General features: G+C 50.3%; 3 protein-coding genes across 5 annotated transcripts; 2 read left to right on the top strand and 1 right to left on the bottom strand.

Annotated features, from left to right (window-relative positions):
• Positions 1–531: 531 nt before the first annotated feature.
• sugp1 (SURP and G patch domain containing 1) lies at positions 532–8,145 on the bottom strand. Of its 2 annotated transcripts, none has more exons than XM_062482437.1 (14): positions 7,986–8,145; positions 7,239–7,407; positions 6,872–6,978; positions 6,374–6,607; positions 5,812–5,935; positions 5,589–5,692; positions 3,770–3,887; positions 3,287–3,600; positions 2,888–2,994; positions 2,402–2,579; positions 2,036–2,142; positions 1,798–1,943; positions 1,350–1,479; positions 532–1,147 (listed from the first exon to the last, which is right to left on the bottom strand). In XM_062482437.1, exons 1-14 carry the CDS (start codon positions 8,002–8,004, stop codon positions 1,121–1,123), a joined length of 1,884 nt encoding a protein of 627 aa, XP_062338421.1. In that variant the 5' UTR covers positions 8,005–8,145; the 3' UTR covers positions 532–1,120. The 2 variants fall into 2 exon arrangements, with proteins under 2 accessions (XP_062338421.1, XP_062338422.1); XM_062482438.1 differs by having other exon boundaries at positions 3,770–3,875.
• Positions 8,106–12,891, top strand: rnf126 (ring finger protein 126). Of its 2 annotated transcripts, none has more exons than XM_062482447.1 (9): positions 8,106–8,279; positions 9,356–9,414; positions 9,671–9,731; positions 10,092–10,282; positions 10,400–10,468; positions 10,575–10,644; positions 10,952–11,045; positions 11,210–11,325; positions 11,564–12,891. In XM_062482447.1, the coding sequence occupies exons 1-9, from the start codon at positions 8,205–8,207 to the stop codon at positions 11,723–11,725; spliced, it is 897 nt and encodes a 298-aa protein (XP_062338431.1). In that variant the 5' UTR covers positions 8,106–8,204; the 3' UTR covers positions 11,726–12,891. The 2 variants fall into 2 exon arrangements, with proteins under 2 accessions (XP_062338431.1, XP_062338430.1); XM_062482446.1 differs by having other exon boundaries at positions 8,107–8,279; positions 10,044–10,282.
• A 3,072-nt stretch (positions 12,892–15,963) lies between these two features.
• Positions 15,964–21,047, top strand: LOC134036593 (potassium/sodium hyperpolarization-activated cyclic nucleotide-gated channel 2-like). Its single transcript, XM_062481591.1, has 3 exons — positions 15,964–17,162; positions 19,526–19,949; positions 20,934–21,047. Exons 1-3 carry the CDS (start codon positions 15,964–15,966, stop codon positions 21,045–21,047), a joined length of 1,737 nt encoding a protein of 578 aa, XP_062337575.1.
• Positions 21,048–24,000: the final 2,953 nt, after the last annotated feature.

The raw sequence follows: 24,000 nt of genomic DNA, 5'->3' as shown, positions 1-24,000 counted from the left end.
AACCCTTTCAGGTCACCAGTTGCAGTGACGCTGGTCTCTCTGCCAGGCAACTGCCCAAGCCTAAGTTATACTAATTTCAAATTAGCTTCACACACTAAAAGCATCCAGCTATTAACCGGAGGCGTCACCCAGCCAAGAGTAAGGTTGTCATTGAATGATGTTGTGCTTAAGGGAGTGAGAGGGGGTGGATATCTTTTGCTTAGCAGTGCAATCAGGGTTATATTTAGCCGGTGTAAACCCCTATGGCAAACTAAAGGTCTTACTTGACAGATCTGTTACTCTCTTCAAGAGTCTAGAAGAGACATAACCAGAGAGACAGAACTAGAGCGAGAGGGGTGAATGGACTGGCATGTTTTTTTAAGCAACCCTCAAACAGGTTGTAAACTTTGCAACCCTGACCAAAATACCTCATACCTTCATAAATCCATTTAATTGAATATTTGGACTGGAACAATTGATTCAAATCAAATGTAAAAATACATTTCTCCACTAGTTAACACAAGCATATCAATTAAACTCTAAACTACATAATTAAGACATTGGTTGTTTTTATTGTTCACAGATAAGCATGTTACATTCATTGCTTGAATTTTGGGATGTGAAACGCAAAAGTAAGCAAAGTTAACTGTATAATAACTACCAACCAAAAACAGAACCACTTAAAGCGTGAGAAAATTAAAATGCAGATCCTTCACAAATTAGCATTGACAACAAGTGTACTTTGGTTAGGAACACGTCGGTGGAGAAAACATTAAAAATCCAACTCACAAAGAAAGATGGAAGTCACGATGCAGTAAAGAACTCGCGCAGATTGTTCTGTGCTTTTGAGTTGCAGTGAATGAGGCGATCAGAACAGAACACAACCACTCTACCTCGGATGACTGTTCAGATAACTGTTGGATTGCCTCCCAATCCACACAACATCTGATTGGATTAAAAGACAAATCTAGTCTTTAGGCCTATGATGTGCATTTTCACTCCTGTACCTGTGACCTCCAAACTTCCACAATATTCCTGTGGTCTCCGTCTGTTTTCATAACACAGGAAGCTTCAGTGGCCTTTACAAGGGGCCGCCGGGAGGTGTTTACAAGTGAGAGGGGACCATGAACAAGATGCTCCCTTAGTAGTAAGGTCTTCTTGGGTTATTCTGAGAAAACAAATGTGGTCAAAATAAAACTTGTTTCAACAGCTCCGGCAATGTGAACGTTGTTCATAGTCACGTGAGCGTCATAATTATATCACCTTAACCAATAAATAAAATAAGGACTAAATGAAGAACAGTGTTATTACTACAGCACATGCATCTTCCGATGGCATTAGGCAGAGTGGAAACAGGAAGTGATGTTTACCAGTGGGTTGGGCCTGAAACGATAGGCAAGCATCATCCTCTTCCTGAAGGCGTCAAATTCATCATCGTGACCTGTGAGCACAGCCGGTCTCTCCACCCCAAAGCCTGCTCCATCCACCGCTGTGGTTCCCCTGAGGCACAGCCAACACAGAACACGTGGATGTGTGAGTGTGTGTGACAGAATGTCTGTGCGTGTCTGAGATTCTGGCGCTGTGAAGAGAGCGTGCCGTAGCAGATTTGTTTACGGAGAGCGAGTTTAAACGTGGACACTACGCTAATATGCGCAGACTGAGGTTGAATGTGGAGATGTGGAGAATTGGTGTGTGTGTGGATACTTCGTATGCGTTTGTGTGTGTGGAGAATTGGTGTGTGTGTTGAGACTTGGTGTGTGTGTGTGGATACTTGGTGTGTGTGTGTGTGGAGACTTGGTGTGTGTGTGTGGAGCCCACCTGTGGACGGGAGCTTTGATGCCCTGCCCGTCAGAGCCCAGGCCTTCGCCATCCTTCCAGCCCATCTTCATGAGCATCTGGAAGCCCAGGTTCTCCACCGTCAACTTGAACTCTTTGTACTCTGAGTAGTCAGGGTTACGGCCCTCCTGAGAGACAGAGTCAGGCAATTAATCAAGGGACAGTAAGGTGTGGAGGAAGGATGCACGTCTACAGTATTGAGACTGGGCCTCGCACTGACCTTCAGAGCCTTGAAGGTCTCCATGAACTTCTCCAGTTCCTCAGGAGGCAGGAAGTCTCCGATGAAGTGCTTCCCTTTGCCCATGTCCGTCAGAGACTCCGCCCACTCTGCAGGCAAAGCAGAGACAAGCGGCTGGTTACAACACAATAGGCAGTATAGAGAGGGGATGGGCATCGCTCAGTGGTAGAGTTTGACTGAAGATCGAGGATTCGCAGTAGACATGACTCAGATCTGGAATTAATAAATCCTTTCACACAGGAAAATCTCCATCAACAATTGTTTCGGACTACACAACACAGCCACGCTGTGCTGCAACACTGGGATTACAGATTAGGACTAGGGTTAATCTGTGTGTGGGCGACTCACCCCGGGTCTTCTCCATCTCCATGTGTCGGAGGCGGTGCTCCCAGGTCCCTGCCTCCTGGTCCACCTCCTCGTCGCTGTCGTACTCGTGCTGGTGGTCCCTCAGGGCCTTCTCCCACATCACCTGCATCTCCGCCATGGCGCGCTTATGCTTCATGATCATGTCGAACATCTCTTGCATCTGGGCGCACGTGGAGAGACACACACGCACAAAACCAGAAAGAGACACACAAACACACATGCACAAAAACACACAAACAAGTTCTAGACAAATACTTCAGCGAGAAGGTTGAGGATGGATTCTGTGAATTCTAACAGTTGACATTAGGTCAACATTAAACTCTTCAAACACAGTCTATGCTGAGGCATGCCCACAGCCTAAAGAGGCTCACACACACACACACACAGACAGACAGACAGACAGACACAGACAGACAGACAGACAGAGAGAGAGAGAAACGTGGCTGGCTCAGGCTGAGCTGCTCGTACCTCTTGCTGTTCTTTCAGCTGTTTCTTCTGGTCGTCAGAGAGCTCAGTCACGCCCACCAACCCCACCGGCTTGCCCTTCGCATAGCCCAGACCCTGAAGCTCTTCCACTGAACACACACACACACTCATTTGTAACAAATACAACTTTTGCATGAGTGCATGGAAAAACGTGTGTCTGAGAGTGAGTGTGTATGCATGTGTGTGTGTTTGTATGTATGAGCGTGCGTGTGTGTATGAATGTGTGTGTGTGAATGTGTGTGTGTGTGTATGAATGTGTGTGTGTGTGAATGTGTGTGTGTGTATGAATGTGTGTGTGTATGAGTGTGTGTGTGTGTGAGTGTGTGTGTGTGTGTGTATGAATGTGTGTGTGTGTGTGAGCGTGTGTGTGTGTGTGTGTACCAGAGAGCGAAGCCTTGCTGGTGTCCAGGTACTCCTCTGGAGGGATGATGATGGGCGGCAGGGGCAGCTCCACCTTGTCATCCTCCGAACCCCAGCGACTCTTCCTCTTCCTCTTGATCGCCGGGGGCGCCGGGCCCTGGGGCTCCAGGTGGGGGGGCTGGGGCCCCCCGGGGAGCGGGGGGGCGCTGTGGCGTTTGCCCCCTCCCGGCTCGGCCGTGGGGGAGGAGGGGGTCTGGCAGAGCTTGGCTCGACGGTACGCCTCTATTCTTTCTTTGTAGAAGCGGTGAGCTGGGCTTTGGTGTTCGTACAAAAAACTGAGAAGGGGGGGGGAGAGGGAGGGGATTAACTAACACAACAAATAAACAAAAAGTACATTGTCCAAATACATTGACATAAAAAAACTATTAAATCACATTTACATGACATAAAAAGGTAAACAGTTGGTTTAGAAAAAAAACGTATTGCCGTGGCGACAGCCCTGACCTGAAGGCGGGATTGTCCCGGTTGTGCTGGGCAGCGATGGCCTCCACCTCGGGACCATTGTCGGCCACAAACCTGGCCAGCTTCTCAGCCACCTCCTGCGTGTCCTCTGGGGGGGAGACTTTAAGCAGCCTATCAGTACTGGGGCTCAACTCACACCCTACTACTGTACCGTACTCAACTGGCCCTCCCACCAGCCATCTAGTTAGCAGAGGATAAGAAGAGGAGGGGCAGGGCAGGGGAGGGGGTTGGGGGGGGCGTGGTTGGGGGGAGGACAGGTGGTTGGGGAAGGGGGGGGACAGGTGGTTGGGGAAGGGGGGGGCAGGTGGTTGGGGAAGGGGGGGGACAGGTGGTTGGGGAAGGGGGGGGGACAGGTGGTTGGGGAAGGGGGGGGGACAGGTGGTTGGGGAAGGGGGGGGGGACAGGTGGTTGGGGAAGGGGGGGGACAGGTGGTTGGGGAAGGGGGGGACAGGTGGTTGGGGAAGGGGGGGGACAGGTGGTTGGGGAAGGGGGGGGGACAGGTGGTTGGGGAAGGGGGGGGGACAGGTGGTTGGGGAAGGGGGGGGACAGGTGGTTGGGGAAGGGGGGGGACAGGTGGTTGGGGAAGGGGGGGGACAGGTGGTTGGGGAAGGGGGGGGACAGGTGGTTGGGGAAGGGGGGGGGACAGGTGGTTGGGGAAGGGGGGGGGACAGGTGGTTGGGGAAGGGGGGGGACAGGTGGTTGGGGAAGGGGGGGGACAGGTGGTTGGGGAAGGGGGGGGGACAGGTGGTTGGGGAAGGGGGGGGGACAGGTGGTTGGGGAAGGGGGGGGGCAGGTGGTTGGGGAAGGGGGGGGCAGGTGGTTGGGGAAGGGGGGGGCAGGTGGTTGGGGAAGGGGGGGGGACAGGTGGTTGGGGAAGGGGGGGGGACAGGTGGTTGGGGAAGGGGGGGGCAGGTGGTTGGGGAAGGGGGGGGGCAGGTGGTTGGGGAAGGGGGGGGACAGGTGGTTGGGGAAGGGGGGGGGACAGGTGGTTGGGGAAGGGGGGGGGACAGGTGGTTGGGGAAGGGGGGGGGACAGGTGGTTGGGGAAGGGGGGGACAGGTGGTTGGGGAAGGGGGGGGACAGGTGGTTGGGGAAGGGGGGGGGACAGGTGGTTGGGGAAGGGGGGGGGACAGGTGGTTGGGGAAGGGGGGGGGACAGGTGGTTGGGGAAGGGGGGGGGGCAGGTGGTTGGGGAAGGGGGGGGGACAGGTGGTTGGGGAAGGGGGGGGGACAGGTGGTTGGGGAAGGGGGGGGCAGGTGGTTGGGGAAGGGGGGGGACAGGTGGTTGGGGAAGGGGGGGGGACAGGTGGTTGGGGAAGGGGGGGGCAGGTGGTTGGGGAAGGGGGGGACAGGTGGTTGGGGAAGGGGGGGGGACAGGTGGTTGGGGAAGGGGGGGGCAGGTGGTTGGGGAAGGGGGGGGGCAGGTGGTTGGGGAAGGGGGGGGACAGGTGGTTGGGGAAGGGGGGGGGACAGGTGGTTGGGGAAGGGGGGGGGACAGGTGGTTGGATGTCTGAACTTTAGTTTTAAGAGTTTAAGAGTTTTCCTAACAGCTTGTAAGAACATGGGGACAAACGCCTAGTGGAAGGTACTGGCCTCCTGTTTTCAATGTGACGTGCATGTATGTGAGAGCTGGTGCACAACCGACTCAAGTGATGCGTGTTGTCTGGAAAACATGGCTGTGTTGCATGACAGAGAAAATGAACACTGATCTTTTAAGTCCAAATAGAGGAAGAGAAACACAGAGAGAGAGACAGACAGAGACACAGAGAGATAGAGAGTCAGAGGGCTGATGGGTAATCTTACCATTAGACTGCGGGGTCGTCTGAGGACGCGGGTTAGCCTTTCTTAGCTCAGCCACTCTCTTCCTGTAGTACAGATAATCTCTGCTGTTCTTGTCGTACAGAAACCTGCGAGGGCGTTGAGAAGGACAGGCTGTGTTACAGACCCAGGCAAGAGGCACCAAAACTGTTAACATCCTCCTCCTACATCCTCCAACACAGCTCAACACCATGGCAGCGCGACTTACGAGAAAACAGGGTTGTCCTTGTAGTCTTCGATGGCCTTCTTCTCCAGCTCAGGCCCGCCCTCGGCCACAAAGGCGGCCATCTTGTTCAGGATGAGTCGTGTGTCTGGGTCCTCTGGGGGAGAAACTTTAAGCAGGCTATGAGTACAATTACTCTACGCGCACCTATGAGAGAACGAGCAGTGAAGGAAGCACACTTTGCAGTCACACGGTGTCCACCAGACCTGGGCCAAATGGTGATCCAATCTGTGCTTGGTTGCTCATGTCTGGCACAATGTAAACCGTGAGCCATTAACCATGAGCAAACTCGAGCGTCTGATGGAGATTTCTAACTGTGTTTCGCCCCAGGTCTGATGCCTACCCTGCTTTGGGACCGCGGCAGTGGTAGTACGGCTGACAGGAGCAAGGAGAAAGAGAGTGGTTGGATGTGATCCATCACCAAATTAAGCTAAATAATTAATGAAAAAGATGTAATCTCCTCATAGCGACGACAGCCTGACGGCCAGCTGGCCGTGGCTCCACGTCGCGGCCGCCCCTCGCCTGGCTAGCACGCACCACGACTTACCCTTCACCTCCAGGAAGCTGGAGTCGTCCACCTCCTCCTCCTCGTCGTCTCCGTCCGGGGAGCAGAACACCGTGGGCCGGCTGGAGACCATGGAGCTCTTCTTGGACTGGGAGTAGTTCTTGTACTGGCTGAGCATGCTGCTGATGCCCAGGCCGGGACGCTTGCCCACCAGGATGCTCCTCTTGTGGGGAGACACGCCGGGGGACGCGGCGGGCTTGGAGTCGCTGTCGGGACCTGGGGGAGGGAGGACACTCAGGCTCCATCGTTGTCATGTGAACGGCTATTTACATCACAATTGACCCGTTAAGAGTTTATTGGCAGCGCTGTTTCTCTACGGCTCTCCCTCCCTCCCTCAATCTAGTCTTTATATATATCTATGAGCTAAACCCCCTCAGGGAAGACCAGGAAAATCTCCCAGGAATCCCTTTAGAGGCAGCTGTCTGTGTCAGGGGTGGACAGCTGTGTGGCGCTGTGGCACGTACGGCAGAAGGGACTTACTGGAACCAGAGTTGGGTTTGTTCTTATGCATCTTCATGAACTGCTGGAGGAAGCTTCCGTCGTTCACAAACTTGTTGGAGGAGGGTCCCTCCTGGGGGCTGGGGGAACTAGGAGAGGAGACAGGAGAGGAGACAGGAGAGGAGACAGGAGAGGAGACAGGAGAGGAGACAGGAGAGGAGACAGGAGAGGAGACAGGGCATGAGGATCCAGAAATGTAGCTGCTTCTCTGAGATGGGATAAACCATGTCATTCGGTGTGACATGTTACATAATGTATATTATGATACACATTTTTTTTACAATATTGTAGTGATTTGAGTGCAAGAAATGTGCATTACAAATAACTATTATTATTTTATGACTCATACCTCAGTGGTATAGGCTTGGCTGGTGTCTGAAGGCTCTTTTTGGCCTGTTCTGCCATTTTAGCTTCAATCTCCCTCTTCTTCTGAGCTATCAGCTCTTCCTGACGGATTATGTTAACGCTAGTCATCTTGCACTTCGGAGGTGGAGGGCGAGACTTCCAGCCCGGCCGCCCTGTCGGAGAAGAAAAATACACACCACGAGACACATTAGAGCGTAGTCAAATGCCGCAGCTCGGAGATGCGGCTTTTTCACTGACAACTACTACTTTCGTATTATAAAGACGTGTGCGACTGAAACACCTTGCAGCCAAAAAGCCTGCTTTGAGATTGATAAGAAATAGTTGATGGCTGGAAGGCCATCTATCATGATGAGTCTGGCTGTTGTTGGTTACTGATTTTAGCAATGGTGGTCTAATAAATGTTTTACATTAAGATACAAGTACTACTAAGACTAATAAAACGAATCTTGCCATAGGACACAGCACACCAAAACCCTTTATTAAATGTTGCTTATGAAAATACTCGATAAGTTAGGAATCCGTTTAACGGCAGTAGCCATCACAAACAATACTGTATATTCTCTGGGCTTGGTCGCTAGCCCAGCAACACTACTGTAGGCGATGGGAAGCGCTAGTTAGCTAGCACTTGAGATTCTCTCCTTAACGTTTCTAGATAGCGAATGTCCGACTCATTAAAAACATTTGACTATAGTAATGATGGATTGTTTTGTTTGAAATTTTAGTTATTTACCTGTGTCACTAGACTCCATTGTTGTAGCCAACAAATAATACTAGTAGAGCAATTGTTCAAATGACTCTTCTTAAAAAAGCTAGCTAGCTTCGACTCCGCTGATGACCAAAAGTAGTAGTAGTGTGTTTCCGCTTCCGGCCGTGACATCGGAGGACGCTGTGTCCCTGGCAGCTATCCGTACACGTTTTATCTCTCGGTTGTTTCGCAGTGAACCAGAAGATGGCTGAAGCTACTCCACGGCCCTGTCGGTTTTTCTGTCACAGATGTTCAGCAGAGATTAGTCCGCGACTCCCGGTAAGCATTGACGAGGATATTGCCTATATATTAAATGTGCAGTGTAGCGCTCATGCTTGACTTTAATCGTTCGTCCGGTGGAACTGACTAGCTTTCGTCATCATTACCAGCTATCCAACGTTAGTTAGCCCAGCAGCTAGATCAACTAGCTAACCAGCTGATGGTACATCGAACGTTGACAGATAGGCAGTTGAGACCTGGTTGATATAAATATGTTTGTAATTGATTTGACAGTCGCGTAGGTAGTTGATCACTGTAACGGCATGTCAAGCCGTCCTACCTGCCTCTGGTACCAGTACCAGGTTTCTCACTGTCGTTTCCAACGTCGAGAACATGACAAGTCAGTGTCACTCGTGTTTAGATGATCGGTCATTTGTAACTGGGATTGTAAAGAAATCAATGACCTGAGAACTGGAATAGTTTGTGATTCACTTCCCAATCAACAGTTCTCACTAACACATCGTGCATCGATTTTCTCAGTAGAGAGATACTTAACAAAATCATGCCTCAACAACTTGTTGTTTGGGCACCAACACAGGAATCTTCTTGAATAGTACAGTAGCTTTCAAACGGCTAGCTACCTATGTGACAGCTCAAAAGAGCCACCTCCTGAGTTCTCTCAATCAATGGCGCTGTTTCAAACTATTGTTGGCGAGCTTACGAGTTACTATTGTAGCTACAGTAGTTTGGTCAGCGCATGTCGCGTTGAGAGATTGATTTAATTCATCTAGCTGTGTCCGTGGCGATACATAGTCAACCAGAACAATCAAGATTTTCCTAAAACATGACACACTTTTGTTTTATACGACCGATCAGGGCAACGGAATGGAGAATTTGACATCACCGGAGACCAAAACAGGACTCGGTTTTAGTGGCTTGATTCCGGATAACAAAAACATAAGCTAAGCGCTAACTCATCTTGATTCAGGCTGCATTCTTCAGAGCTTCACAGTTCATGTAAATTAATGTATTTCAGGAATAAGGCAAAACTCTGAACTTGGCTGTTATTTTGATGTTATTGGAACTTTGTGAAGACCTTTTGATGATGCTGAGATGAACCTGTGTGTTCCCTGCAGGACTACACCTGTCCCAGGTGTGAATCCGGCTTTATTGAGGAACTTCCAGAGGAGAGAAGGTATAGTGGAATCTGTAAAGGTCAAAAGGTTCAGCCTGTTGAGGGGTATGTGGCAGTATTGAGGCTCTATTTACGCTGCCTCAAAGCTGGTGGCATGCTCGGTGAAACTGAAACTCATGTCTGCGTGTCACTTATATAACTTTGATTCAGGTTTCAGTGTTGACTAAAAACATCCTGGAGCTTGACTTGTTTGTTTTGACTGCTGTATGTGTGTGACTCGTATTGACCGGTTCTGTTCTGGTTTTCTTGTGTCCAGCTCTGAAAATGGGTCCAGAGCCAGCGCCTCGTCCAGCGATCAGAACCGTCCATCCTTCGAGGTAAACGCTTCTTCTTGATCAGCGCCTGTGGCTAGGCTATCTGTGCAGACGCTAGTTGTAGAACATCCGCCTTGTTGTCAAATCCTCCCTGTAAAGTTTCCACACGTGGAATCTTGAAAACCGCAGCATTAGAACGTCGCTGACATTCCGAATTCCAAATCGTTTATTTATCGAAACAACCGTTTGGGGAAAGTCAATGTGAATCAGGATGTGGTCTGTCTGGATCTAGGGGTACAAATAAAGTAGGCCTAGTTTATTCCCCCCCCCCCCCTCCCCCGCCCAAGACAAGTTGTTCTTTACGCTTCATCCCAGAATATGGATCACCAACACCTTTTCACGTTTCCGCCCGGCTACGGGCAGTTTGCCCTGGGGATCTTCGACGAGAACTTCGACCTGCGGACAGGGCTCCCCACCGAGGACAACCGCGAGGCGGAGAACCGCCGGGAACGGGAGATGGCGTCGCGGCAACGATACAGCGCCCGGCAACCGCGAGGACGTCACATCCCCCGGCGACAGGGGCCGCGGCAAGAGGGGGTGCCCACTTTAGAGGGGTGAGGCTTTCATTGGCTGACGACACACAGGAAGTGACACTTCTCCCGTGCTGTGGCACGGTTCCCTCAGGGGAGGTGTGACTCCAGGAAGTGACTTGTTTTATTCCGTCCCTGCAGGATCATCCAGCAGCTAGTCAACGGCATCATAGCGCCCACAGCCATGCCCAACATGGGGATGGGTCCATGGTGAGTAGCCGGGAGATCTTTTATTTCAATGAAGTAATTTACCACAACCTTCTCTTTCTCTCGAACAAACAATGAGTTCTCTGTGTCCTGTTCTTTCTCTCTCCAGGGGCATGCTGCATTCGAACCCCATGGACTACGCCTGGGGCGTAGATGGCCTAGACGCCATTATCACTCAGGTACTGTGGCCCTCTGGGGCTGCTTCTGTTCGGATGAGACAGCAGAATGTGTTGATGATCATCACATCATCCTCTCTGGGGGGGATGTGCGAGTCTGGTCACCTGCACTGACCCCAAACGCTGTTCTGCAGGGGTCGTTAATAACTGGTGTTTCTCTGTCTGTTTCTCTCTCTCTCTCCCCCCCTTCTCTCTTCCTCTCCTTTCTCGATCTCTTTCTCTTATCTACCCCCTTTTCTCTCTCCCTGCCTCACTTCCTCCCTCTCTTTCTCATCTGCCTCTCTCCCCTCATCTCTCTCGCCCCCTGAAGTTATTGAACCAGTTTGAGAACACAGGTCCACCTCCGGCAGACAGAGAGAGGATCAAGAGTCTGCCTACGATCAATATCACAGAGAGCCATGTGGGTGAGTACTCTGTCTGTCTCTGTCTATCTTTGTCTCTCTTACACACACTCTCACACAAACACACACACACATACACACGTGTGGTCTCTCCCACACACACGGGTGGTCTCTCTCCCTCACATGCACGCCTCTAGGACTAACTTTTGGTCTGTCTCCTCCTGCAGGCTCGGGGTTAGAATGCTCAGTATGCAAGGAGGACTACAGCTTAGGGGAAAACGTCAGGCAACTTCCCTGCAATCACTTGTTTCACAACGACTGTATAGTACCGTGGCTGGAACAGGTAGGCCTGGCTCCCTCCAGCACCCTTCTGAGAACTAGGCTCGGGTTCGAATCCGACCTTGGCCCTCGGCTGCACGTCTCCCCCCCCCCCCCCCCCTCTCTCTGGCTTTCCTGTCGCACTTCACTTCAAACTGTCGAGGAAAGCAAGAAAAAAAGAAGCAGAGTTGAGTTTGGCAAAGCCGTGTTGTTGATACTAAACTGTGTTCTTGCTGTGTCTGTCGTCCCGTCCCTCCCTCCAGCATGACACCTGCCCGGTCTGCAGGAAAAGTCTCAGTGGACAGAACACAGCCACAGACCCCCCAGGACTGTCAGGGATGACCTTCTCGCCCTCCTCCTCCTCCCCCTCCTCCTCCTCCTCCTCCAGTTCCCCTAGCAACGAGAACGCGGCCAACAACTCCTAGACCCCCTCCATCATCATCCTCATCGCCTCGGACACAGAGCCAGAAGCTCACCGGCACCACCGTCAGAAACGCCGCAGAGATCCCCCCCCTCCCCTCACGGGCTAGCTACTGACGGCTCCTGGAGAACCGGAGGAGAACCGAGGGAGGCTGGGGAACCTTGTTTGGACTGTCTGATACAGTCCTCCTTGATTTTTCGTCCTTTCGAGGAGCTGTTTTCGAAGACTCGACCATTCCTCCAGCTGAGAGTGTGAATGTGGGCCCAGAGAGTGAGGGGGTGTCGGGGGGACGACATATATGGACTGGACTGGTGAAGCGTTTTACACAGGCATCACTACAAGGGCCGAAAAAAAGGCTTGGAAATGGACATGGCTGCTTAAGTTTTTTTGTTTTTTTATTATTCTAATTTTTTTTACTGAAAGCTGTTATGTCTTATTGCCAGAAGGCAGGTACACATTTTATATTTAAAATAATATTAGTATTTTTTTCTTAATCTTTTTCTTTGATGAACTGAGGGTGGTACAGACTTTCTTGCAGGTGTGTGTGTGTGTGTGTGTGTACATAAGGTATTCATATTTAATGACAGAGCTAACGGCTCCACTGTACAGCCTACAGATCAAACTATATCCTGTGGAGGAGAGACAAGTGTGTCTGTTCCTACGATTTATTAATTTATTGAATGTTTTGTATTTTATTTTGCACAACATTCTGGTTTGGTTTGGACCAGATGTGGCTACTTGGTGGTGCTGCCCTGCAGATCAAACCTAACTCACTCCATCCTGCTCATCACCAGGGAGCCTAGATGGTTTGGACCAGATGTGGCTACTTGGTGGTGCTGCCCTGCAGATCAAACCTAACTCACTCCATCCTGCTCATCACCAGGGAGCCTAGATGTTGTGCTATATAAGCCTGGTTACAGTAACTAGCCTGATGTCGCCAGCTTGTTTTCTGTTTTATTGACAGGAATACTGTGGCCAATCAGATTGGCCAGGCTAGCCCCGGTATTTCCTGGTTCTGGGGGAAGATGTTGAAGAAGAAGAAACAGGATTTTTGGGGGTGGAAAACTACTGACATCAACATGATCTCACACAATATAATTTATTTGCTGTGCATCGCTCCTTTAAGGCTCTGTGAATCTTACATTAAATATTCAGTTGATCAGCATTTTATCCAAAGTATTCTTCAGCATTCATTTTACGTTATGATTTAGTTAATACTGCGTCCATCCTAAGTAGCCAGACCCTCCAGGCATCAAACTGGCTTGTCTACATGCGTGTTCCACTACACAGACCTTCATACCTCACAACTTTCACTTTACTCTTGTTATTGTTTATGTCCTTTTTTTCATTTTTTTTTTTCAAACAGTCTGAAGTTACAGATCTTTTTCACAAAAATAATAAAAACGTAAAAACTAAATGGGATGCATTTCTAACCATTTCGTTTTCCCGTATGACTAGGCATAGGGGTTAAAAAGTTATATAAAAATATATGTGTTAAAAAAAGAATGTCAAAAGTTTAAACAAGGATATATAGCTTATGTCAATATAAAGATACTGTATGTTAGTCTCTCGCCCTCTTCAGTCCCAGCAGGTCAGAGGGTTGAACAGGAGACTTGAAAGCACCCAAGAACGACTAAACTGATATTAAATCCAACGAGTCGGGACAACAAAGGACATCAAAATGTTTTCTAGACAAATACACCCTGTCATGCAGTATGCAGCTCACTGTACCAGTGAGCGATACTTATACGAACAGTTCCAGATTCGAAGAGACAGTAAATAATGAAGTAATTTGACACTTTTATCCAAGTCGACATACAGGAGGGAATTTGAACCTTTGACATATTGATCTCCTGTCAGATGCTCTAACCACTGTCCGAACCGTAGAGGTCAGATCACGTATCCCTTCACACCAATCCTGTCAAATCCAAGCTTTACATCTGACTTTCTGACTTACTATTCACTTAGCAGACACTTTTATCCAAAGCAACATACACTGGACAGAACAGCGCAGTACGTAAACACAGCAGGTGATTCGGGATCAGAAGCTCACAGTTCTGTCAGGATTTCGGTGGTCAGAGACACAAACCGTTCACCCGTACACACACGGCTCTTGCGGATCCTGTCGCGGAAGAGATGGGGTTGCATTGTTAGGGGTGTTTGAGCAGCGCCCTGTTCTATTTGGATGTCCTGCCCTCCATCTCCTTATCTGTCCTGCAGAGGAGACATCCGTGTCAGCGCTCTGCGCCTCCCCTCTCCTCAGCCCCTCCTCAAACAGGAGTCATAATGACCCATTTACACAGCTCATATCTTTTTATCTTTCCCTCCCTCTCTGCCTTTTATCTTCTCTCTCTACCTCTCTATCGAACCCTTTCTCTCTCTTCTCTTTTCCCCTGTCCTTTCTTTTCTCTTTTTCCCTCTCTTCCCCTCTACCCTCCCTCTCCTCTCTTTACATCACTTGGTTCGCCCTCTCTTCCCCTCTACCCTCCCTCTCCTCTCTTTACATCACTTGGTTCGCCCCTCCCCTCCTCTTTATAGTCTTCTCTTCCGTCTTTAATCCATCCTTTCTGTTCATCCCTCCCTTGACCGAAGAAGAATACGACTACAATAGGCACAACTTCACATCTGGCACAAGCAACAACTTGACCCTTGACCCTTGGGGGTCAGTTCTGACAGGGCGTCACCCTCCTACCCTGTAGGCAACCGACGAACACCAGGGAAGTGAAGAAAGAACAGATCTTAGGGTTGTTCACCCCACTCATCATGGGCACATGTTCACCTGGGTGAGAATGTCGTTCATTGTTTCATCTTTGTCGTCTTCTTTGAACGCCTCCTTTTATGCAAATGATTTTGAGAGCATCATCAAACCAGGAAGTGATTTGGAAGCTGGATGCTTCTATGGGAGGAGGGGAGGGGGAAGTAACAAAAGTGAGTGAGCGCCGGGGAGAGAGAGGGAAGGAGAGTTGTGTGACAGGCACTCGTCCAGGTTAAGTGGAAGCCGGACGGTCCTGCAGGAGAGGAGAGAGCAAAGTCAATGAGAGAATGAGAGAGAGGGAGAGAGTAAGAGAGAGAGGGAGAGTTAGTTGTGTGACAATCCTCAGTCCAGGGTCTGTTAGCCAGCATCACAGCGGAGAGGTAAGGAGCCTGCGACAAGGAGACTGGGAACATTGATGACAACTCCGCTGGAAACTGGGATTTGTAGTTTAACTGATGACTACCTCACTGACACCATGGTAACATAGTTTTTACAGCCGCTCCACTGTCTTTAACAAGCTCAGTGAGTGCGTACAACCTTTGAATGTCATTGGTCATACCGCATGCCATCAGTGTGTGTGTGTGTGTGTGTGTGTGTGTGTTTACATGCGTGTGTGTATCTGTCCTCTACATCCCTCTAGAACAAAGATGCATGCTCTTCATAGATGTAGTTTCAACAGAAGTCATTTTTTATGTAGTCTATTAAACTGGACCTAGTTTAATACTGTTGACTTTGCTATTTTCTGTTAATTGCTCTTGCTCCGTCATCAATCCATCCACCAGACTGCTGTAAGTCAAGTTTAATTTAGAAGGCTTTCCGCACAGATATTCTTTACGTTTGGTAGGACATGCATTACGTTCATTTGGAATGAACGTTCAACTAAAGTTACAGACGTAGAGAAAGGTTTTGGTCGTTATTCTTAAACCAGCTAAAGTATATTTGTTTAATGGCCCGCGTAATACCCCAATCAAGTTGGCCCGTAGTTAGCGTGACGGTATTTCACCGGTGTGGACACTAGAGCGCGCTAAGGCGCCGTTATTACCGAGTGCAGTGTGGGTGTCATTGAGAACACCCTCTAAAAGCTATGACATCTTCGGTTCATCATCCTTAACTCTTAATTGAACCGTGGTAAATGATGACGTGCCATTAATAGTTTAATACAGGCTGCTTCTATAGACTACTAGAATGTTATACTTGACTGCTTTGTGATTTTTGGGGTTAATCGGAATCCGAATTAGAATCCGATGAAAGGTGTGAGGCTGTAAATTAGATCAATGACCCTAATTAGGTCAGGGCTGTAATTAGATGGTTGGATGGGATTAAGCGGAGCTGTAAGCATCTATGACACCTTGAACCCAGTAAAAGTATGAGTCTTTAGTTTGCAAAAAAGTCACGTCTACCCCTCCCTCTCCTCTCCCCCTCTCCCCCCGGCTCCCTCCTACACCTGATTGGTTTTCCCCTAAAGATAATTGGAGGCAAAATTTGATATGCTCAATGTCATGGACAGGAATGAGGTTTCACCGGCGTCTGCTGCGACCATGAAAAAGAAGGCGGCGGGCGGCAGCGGATGTAGCTACATCAGCGCGCCCAATGCTGCCGCGTCCAACTGTACGAGGAGCAACAGCAGCAATAATTTTGTAGACTCCGTTTCCACCGGTGCTGGCAGTCAAGCCGGTGCCGGTGTAAAGCAGCCCGGGCTGGCCAGCAACACCGTCATGGACGAGACGGAGGACGGGGAAGAGGAGTCAAAGTTTCAGCATCCACGGCTGCGCCGTGCCGGGGGGAGCGGCAGTGGTGGAGGAGGAGGAGGCGGCGGCGGCAGTATCAGGATGAAAAACTTTACGCCAGAAGGGGGAGCCGCGTGCGCATCTACGGCGACTAAGAGGAGGTCCAACAGCCACGAGCCCTGCCTTGTACAATCAGATGACGCTCGTGCCGCCTCCGAACCCATTGTAGCTTCCAGAGCGACCGAGATCAACCTGACAACCTGCCCGGGAGATGCTGTCGGGCGCGGCGAGACCATCAGAGCGACAGGGGCGGAGGTGTCTGGAGCAGCGGTCGCGGTTGAGGTTTTAAACGCGGCAGCAGGTGATGGTTGCAACAGCGTCGCTCCCATTTCCAGCATGAAATGCAACAAAAACGGAGAATGCAGGCGGGACTCAGGTACAGGGAGCCTGCGCTCGATCATCTCCAAGCAGGAGAAGCAGACGGGCGGTCCGGGGAGGGCCGAGGACGGGGGGAAGCGGGGAGCGTGTAACTCGACCACGGCCAGCATGGACGGCTCAATCACGCCGGGCGGGTCCCTGACCCAGGGCCAGGGCGGAGACCATCCCGGCGTCACCCCGGTCTCGTCGGCTTTCCCCGAGAAAAAGGACTCCAGAGTGTCCTTCTCCAACGCTCCGAGTCGGAAAGCCTCTTCCTCGATCCTGGGCCAGACCCAGACAGGTCAACCCAGGAACTCTGTCACCTTCCAGAAACCCGAGGGTGGACCCCAGATTGTGGCCGACGATTCGGAGCCCCAAGGCAGCCAAGCCAGCTTCATGCAGCGCCAGTTTAGCAACATGCTACAACCTGGAGTTAACAAATTCTCCTTACGCATGTATGGCAGTCAAAAGGCGGTGGAGAGGGAGCAGGAAAGGGTTAAATCCGCTGGAAACTGGATTATCCACCCCTACAGTGATTTCAGGTAAGCTTTTGGTTGTCATATAGGTGTGCATGTTGAGTCACACAGAGCCGGTCTGGGCCCTCGCCGCCATCAACAAGTTGTGATTGAAGGCGCCATATAGTGGCTCCACTGTCTTTGAAAAACAAGTGCTCTAGGCTATGTTTAGGTTTACTACGATGCTACAAATCATTTAGAAATGTAATTAAGACATGACCCATTTCTACCTAATCTGAAAAATAGAATAATCTTTATTTCTAACAATGATTTAGGCATATGTCAATGAAATATTGACGGAATGATGTCGTGTGTTTGTGTTTAATTAAATGGGTTGACACTATGGGCTACAACCTTGGGCATCCTCCAGAGATCTAGACTAGGTCTGTGTCCTCTCAAGGTTGTAAACAAAGATGAGCCGTAGCCTCAGCCCGCGTGCAGCTCTTCTAGGACCCCCGGCTCGATCCTCGCGCTCACACTGTCACACGGCTTTCGTTAACCGGAATCGAACGATCGGTGGGCACACAATTATACAGCCGCACCACAATCATTTATTTACAAGGTGGCTGCTTTAACGGGTTTGATCGAGCTGAGGGTGACTGTAGCGTAGTAGGCTACGCGCCAGCCCCGGGATGACTGAGCGTGTGCGCGTGTGTGATGCACTCAGTAATGGAATGTCACCTTGAGCCAAGTGTGCAAAAAGCTCAAGCATGCTCACTCGAGACGTATCCGTCGCCTCGACTCCCGGATCATGAATTTTAATGACAGGGTGGGCTCACATACAGATTTCTCACACGATAAGGACAATCTGATTCCTCAAGAATATTTGACACACATTTAGGCGTCCTCGCCAGTTTCGGGGCCCCTCTGATGGTTGTGCTCAAATGTATTTTTTGTGTGTGTCTGTGCAGCAATTTTGTACCAAATTCCCCCTGGACATGTCACACAACACGTAGCCGGTCAATCTGTTTTCAGCACCACGGACAGCAATCTGCTCCCGCCGTTTTCATAGTACAGACGTACGCGCCCACAGTCGATTAAGCCGTGCCACACAAGGCTCGTGCCACACAAGGCTCCTGTTTATCTACTTGTATTGAATTACGTTGACTCTGTCTGGAAGGTTTCACGCGATACCAAATCAATAGTGGTGCGTAATTGGACCACACATTAGAAGAATTCAAGTTTATGTTTGGCCTATCATGCGAGCTTCCTCGCAGTGAGTTCAACCTACAGCATAGGTCACGAATCTCCTTAACGCCTAGAGCAGACCACGTGCGGCTCAGTCGTGGCTTCGTCTCAACAGAGGTGGTTGTTTTTGTTGTCGCAGGCCCGTGGCGGAGATCTGAGCTTGTTGCGTCAGTCGCAGTGTAATGACTCAGCGCTGCACCTGCATCAGCCGCTCTCTGACTGCGCGCATAGCCTTGGAACACTCAACCCCCCCCCCACCACCACCTCCACCTCTCCATTCTCTTCCTCTCCACCCTCTCTCTTTCCCTTTAACTACACACAGCCCTCTGTACTGCTACCTACCCACCAATCTCTTTGTCCCCTGTCCCTTTTACCCTCTCTATCAGTTCCACTTCCTCTCTCTTTCTCTCTCTTTCTCTCTCTCTCTCTCTCTCTCCCTCTCTTTTAATCTGTTGTCTTCTATCTCTCTCTGCCTCTACTTTATCCCCCCCCCTCACGCCTCTCATTAAAACCACTTAGTCTCCAACCTGCTCTGCTAACTGCCACGACATCACTTACCTGATGTGTTTTAATGGACCAAACATTCATCCAGCCATTGTTCAGTCCCCCCCCCCCCCCCCCCCCCCCCAACGGCCTGCCTGTAAGCGCCCGATAGTGAGACGAGGCAGATCGAGAAACGACCAGAGAGTCGACACCCTCCTCGCAGCCTCTCGAGCAAACTTCAACCCGGTTAGGATGTGAGTCTTTGACTTGGGCTGAACTGCTCTCCTTCCTCGTCAGTGAAGAGAGCTTCCATCAGTCTCACTGTGTGATGTGTTTTCATCCTCACGGGCCTCTGAGAGGAAGCCTCTAGTGTCTCTCTGTTTTCTGTGTGGAAGCTTTTCTCACTTGTCTCACTCTATTCCTGTCCTCTTTCTCCCCTGTTCGCGCAAACAATTACTTACACACGCACGCACGCACAAACATGTACGTCCACACACACGCTAAAATCCACATACGTAAACACACACCCATCTACACATTCACACGTATCTACACACATGCACAAAATTACACCCACACACAACCTTTCCCACACACACATACAACCTCTCTGACACACTAACACACACTCAACCACACACACACACACACACACACACACACACACACACACACACACACACACACACACACACACACACACACACACTCAACCACAGGTTCTACTGGGACTTCACCATGCTGATGTTCATGGTGGGCAACCTGATCATCATCCCCGTGGGCATCACCTTCTTCAAGGACGAGACCACCACACCCTGGATCATCTTCAACGTGGTCTCCGACACCTTCTTCCTCATGGACCTGGTCCTCAACTTCCGCACAGGCATCATCATAGAGGACAACTCCGACATCATCCTGGACCCCAAGACCATCAAGAAGAAGTACCTGAAGACCTGGTTCATCGTGGACTTTGTGTCGTCCATCCCTGTGGATTACATCTTCCTCATCGTGGAGAAGGGGATCGACTCGGAGGTGTACAAGACAGCCCGGGCGTTGAGGATCGTCCGCTTCACCAAGATCCTCAGCCTGCTGCGCCTGCTCCGCCTGTCCAGGCTCATACGCTACATCCACCAGTGGGAGGAGGTGAGGTTGCTTGCGCCGCACACACATCTGAGGACTAGGATAGGTGTTTGATTGAGTCTGTCTGAAGTCCCAGGGTTCAGATAAACCCCATCTGGGTCTGAAAGACTGATCTGAAGTCCCTCTGGTTATTGAGATAGGTGTTTGATTGAGTCTGTCTGGAGCCCCAGGGTTGAAATAGACCCTTTCTGTGTCCGAAAGACTGATCCGAAATCCCACTGGTTACTGAGATAGGTGTTTGATGGAGTCTGCCTGAAATCCCAGGGTTAAAAGTGTTCCAAACCTGTCACCAAAATACTGATCTGAAATCCCTCTGGTTATTAAAACAGGCGTTTGAATCCCCGTATGTCTCTTTGTATAAAAGAGAATAAAATTACTACATTGTGTCTGATTAGAGTCCCGGGTGGATGAGGTTGGCAGACCATAGGTGTCATTGTGCCAGACGAGGCTAATCTAGCACAGATAAGTCACTGAAATGATTCCAAATGGTAGGTTGTCTAACAGCCCACTGCTATGTAAGCCTTGATTCTTGTCCCTACCGACCTGGGAAACCCCCTACAGGGCCATTAAACGCTGCCACCTGGCCCCTGCATTGTTACTAATGATTAAAGAAAGGTTAATATTGTTATTAATGACAAAAACTGCTATCTCAACGGCAGAAACACATCATTTAATAGAATCTTACTCCAGGACTCTAGAATGCTAGAAGGAACCATGACATTCTGGAATAAACCGTCAAGATTAGAACGTGGGAAAATTTCACCAAAGACTCTTAGTGTTATCCGCTGCCTCTGTGAGTTCACATACAAGGCCTGTTCGATAACCAGATTCAATTTCTGTGCTGTTTACTCCCACTCCTGTTGGGCTGTCTGCCTCTGACCTGATCATTAGATGGATTTCCAAGAACGCCCTGGGATTAATTGTGTTTCGAGGTCAAAGGGTTCCTTCCGGAATGTTTGTTTGTTTTGTCTCTTGGCCCGTGCCCAGGCTGGCCAGGCCGCCCACTCCTCAGCCCCTCCCCTGAGCCATGAGCGTCTGTGTTCCTGTTTGTCGAGTGTGACGCTGGGAGGCTGGACCTGGCTGTTCTCACCTGTCTCCTGATGAAATATGTGTAATGTTGTTGGCAGAACGTTTAGAGCGTGCCACTCTATGCATCCTAATCAGAGACAGCGTGGTTCCTCCCCTCTGTCTCCCCCCCACCGCCCTGTCCCCCGCCCCCCTGTCCCCCCGCCCCCCTGTCCCCCCGCCCTCCGACAGGCAGTGTCTGCCTCTCTGATAAGCAGCCTATTACAACAGCCAACACACTTAATCAATTAAGACGCCAGAGGAGGAGCAGGTGGGGTGAGGGTGGAGGATGCTGGGGGGGGGGGGGGAGCGGGTGAGAAGAGGGGAGGAAGAGGAGAGGGGGAGATGGGGCGAGGAGGAGGGGGAGTAGGTGAGGGGGGGATGAGGGGTGAGAGGGGGGAGTTAGTGATGATATGAACCACCAGGGGGGAAGCTCTCCATGATTACATTTCTGGCTAATTGTGCTGCTGTGAGGCAATAAAACAATTACGCTAGGCTAGGCTAGGACAGGCTAGGTCAGGCGAAGCTACGACACGCTAGGCTAGGCTATGACATGCTAGGCTGGGAAAAGCTAGGTCATGCTAGGCAAGGTCAGACTAGGCTAGGATTAGAATACAATATAGAATGTGTTTTACTTAGCATTTGAGGAGATCCTCTTGTCCCCAGTGGAAGGGTTAGGGTGAAGCTTCTCTCTGTATAACTTAAGTTCTTCTGTGAAGAATGTGCTCTGGCAGGTCTCTGGTTCAATCTATTCTCTCTCTCTCTCTTTCCATCTCTCTCTCTCCCCCTCTCTCTCCCTCTCTCTGTCTTTCTCACACACTTTGTTTCTTCATCTGCCTTTTCCTTCCATCTTGCGATCTTTCTCTAAGGCTGTTTATCAATCCACGTTTTTCTCCGTTCTTGTGTTCTTGCGAACTCATTTGACGTCATATTTCATTGCAAGAACACACGCATCTCAAATCGTTCTCAGTCCTCGCAGTCTTGCAAGACCGTTCTCGCAAGGACGCTTGGCAAGAACGTTCTTCTCAAGAACGCAAGTACGTTCTTAGTGTTCGGATTGATATACAGCCAATCTATCTCTCCTTCTCTCTCCTTCTCTCTCCTTCTCTCTCGCCTTCTCTGTCTCCCCCTCCCTCCCTCCCCCTCTCTGTCACCCAAATCACATCAGCGAGAGGAGCTGCCAGGGAGACAGAGAGTCCTCAGGTGCGATGAGATCGTTCTGTGTTGCTCTCTGCTGCTCGTGCTGGCAGGCCGGCCTTGGCATTTTGCAGCGGTGCGCTCCCTGTTCACTGGGCCCTGGCTGCTCACTTGACCTTTGGATAATTGGATTTCTGGAGACATGATGCGACAAACACACAGAGTGGTGCATGATGGGAAAGGATACTTGGCATGCAGGGAAGATGAGTGGCGCCGAGATCTGGTGCGGAGTTAAAGAGAGGAGCTGACAGATGGGACGGCAAGGCGGATGATCCGAGGGCCCCGTTAAAATGCACGCCTTCTGAAGGAATTACTGCTCTGATGAGACTGATGTCAGGGAGGGAGGGAGGGAGGCAGGGAGGGAGGGAGGGAGGGTGGGAGGGGGGAGGGAGGGAGGGAGGAGGGAGGGAAGGAAGGAGGGAGGGAAGGATGGAAGGAAGGAGAGAGGGAGTGAGTGAGTGAAAGAGGGAGGGAAGGAGGGAGTTAGGGAATGAGGGAGGGAAGGAAGGAGGGAGGGAAGGAGGGAGGGAAGGAGGGAGTTAGGGAGGGAAGGAAGGGGGGAGGGAAGGAGGGAGGGAGGGAGGGAGGAAGGAGGGAGGGAGGGAAGGAGGGAAGGAGGGAGGGAAGGAGGGAGGGAAGGAGGGAAGGAGGGAGGGAATGAGGGAGGGAGGGAAGGAAGGAGGGAGGGAAGGAAGGAGGGAAGGAAGAAGGGAGGGAGGGAAGGAAGGAGGGAAGGAAGAAGGGAGGGAGGGAAGGAAGGAGGGAAGGAGAGAAGGAGGGAGGGAAGGAAGGAGGGAGGCAAGTAGGCAGGCGAGGAAGGAAGACATAAGATGGATGGATCTGCCAGGAAGAAAGGCAAGCTTTTCTATGATAAGTGGCAGTGTCTCATTAAGATCAGCTGTGGTATTCTGCTGCTGGTCCTGCTCCAGTGTCACACATGACAGAAACTCTTCAAAGGTTAAAGCCGACGAAATAGCGTTTAGAAAGATCCGCGGATGTGATTCATGTGCCGTCACATCGCTTGTAGAGAGGCTCCCGCGGACTGTCTCATCGCTCTGCTGTCCGAGTGGCTGAATTAGCCCTAGTCAAACCTCACATATGAGTTAGCGTTCTGTCTTGGTCAGACCTGGTTTTAAAGGTCTGAGTTAGCGCTCTGCACTGGTAAAACCTCATATTTACATTTAGTCATTTAGCAGACGCTCTTATCCAGAGCGACTTACAGTAAGTACAGGGACATTCCCCCGAGGCAAGTAGGGTGAAGTGCCTTGCCCAAGGACACAACGTCAGTTGGCATGACCGGGAAGTGCTTGCTAACTCATATCTGAGTTAGCATTCAGCGCCGGTAAATCCTAATTTCTGAGTTAGCATTCTGGGCTGGTAAAACCTAATTTCTGAGTTAGCATTCAGCGCCGGTAAATCCTAATTTCTGAGTTAGCATTCTGGGCTGGTAAAACCTAATTTCTGAGTTAGCATTCTGCGCTGGTAAAACCTAATTTCTGAGTAAGCATTCTGCGCTGCTAAAACATCACTCCACACTTAACATTCTGTCCAAACAAAAACTCACTTCCTGTAATTTGCATTCTGTCCTGGTCCAACCTTGTTATACACTTCACAGTTAGTAGGCCTATTCTGTCCTGGTCAAACCTCAGGTCTTGATGGCTTTCGGCGTGGTCGTGTACTTATTTCAGGTTCAGTCAAGGCCACAGTATTAATATTTTGTAGTAAATGTGTCATATGTTTTGATAGATTTTGATATTTTCTGCTATACTTTATACTTCATATCAAGTTATTA

The sequence above is a fragment of the Osmerus eperlanus genome, chromosome 16 (genome assembly GCF_963692335.1).
Source record: "Osmerus eperlanus chromosome 16, fOsmEpe2.1, whole genome shotgun sequence".
In the NCBI taxonomy this organism is placed as follows: Eukaryota; Metazoa; Chordata; class Actinopteri; order Osmeriformes; family Osmeridae; genus Osmerus; species Osmerus eperlanus.
Note: the sequence above shows the minus strand (reverse complement) of the source record. Positions and strands in the feature narration are given on the sequence as shown.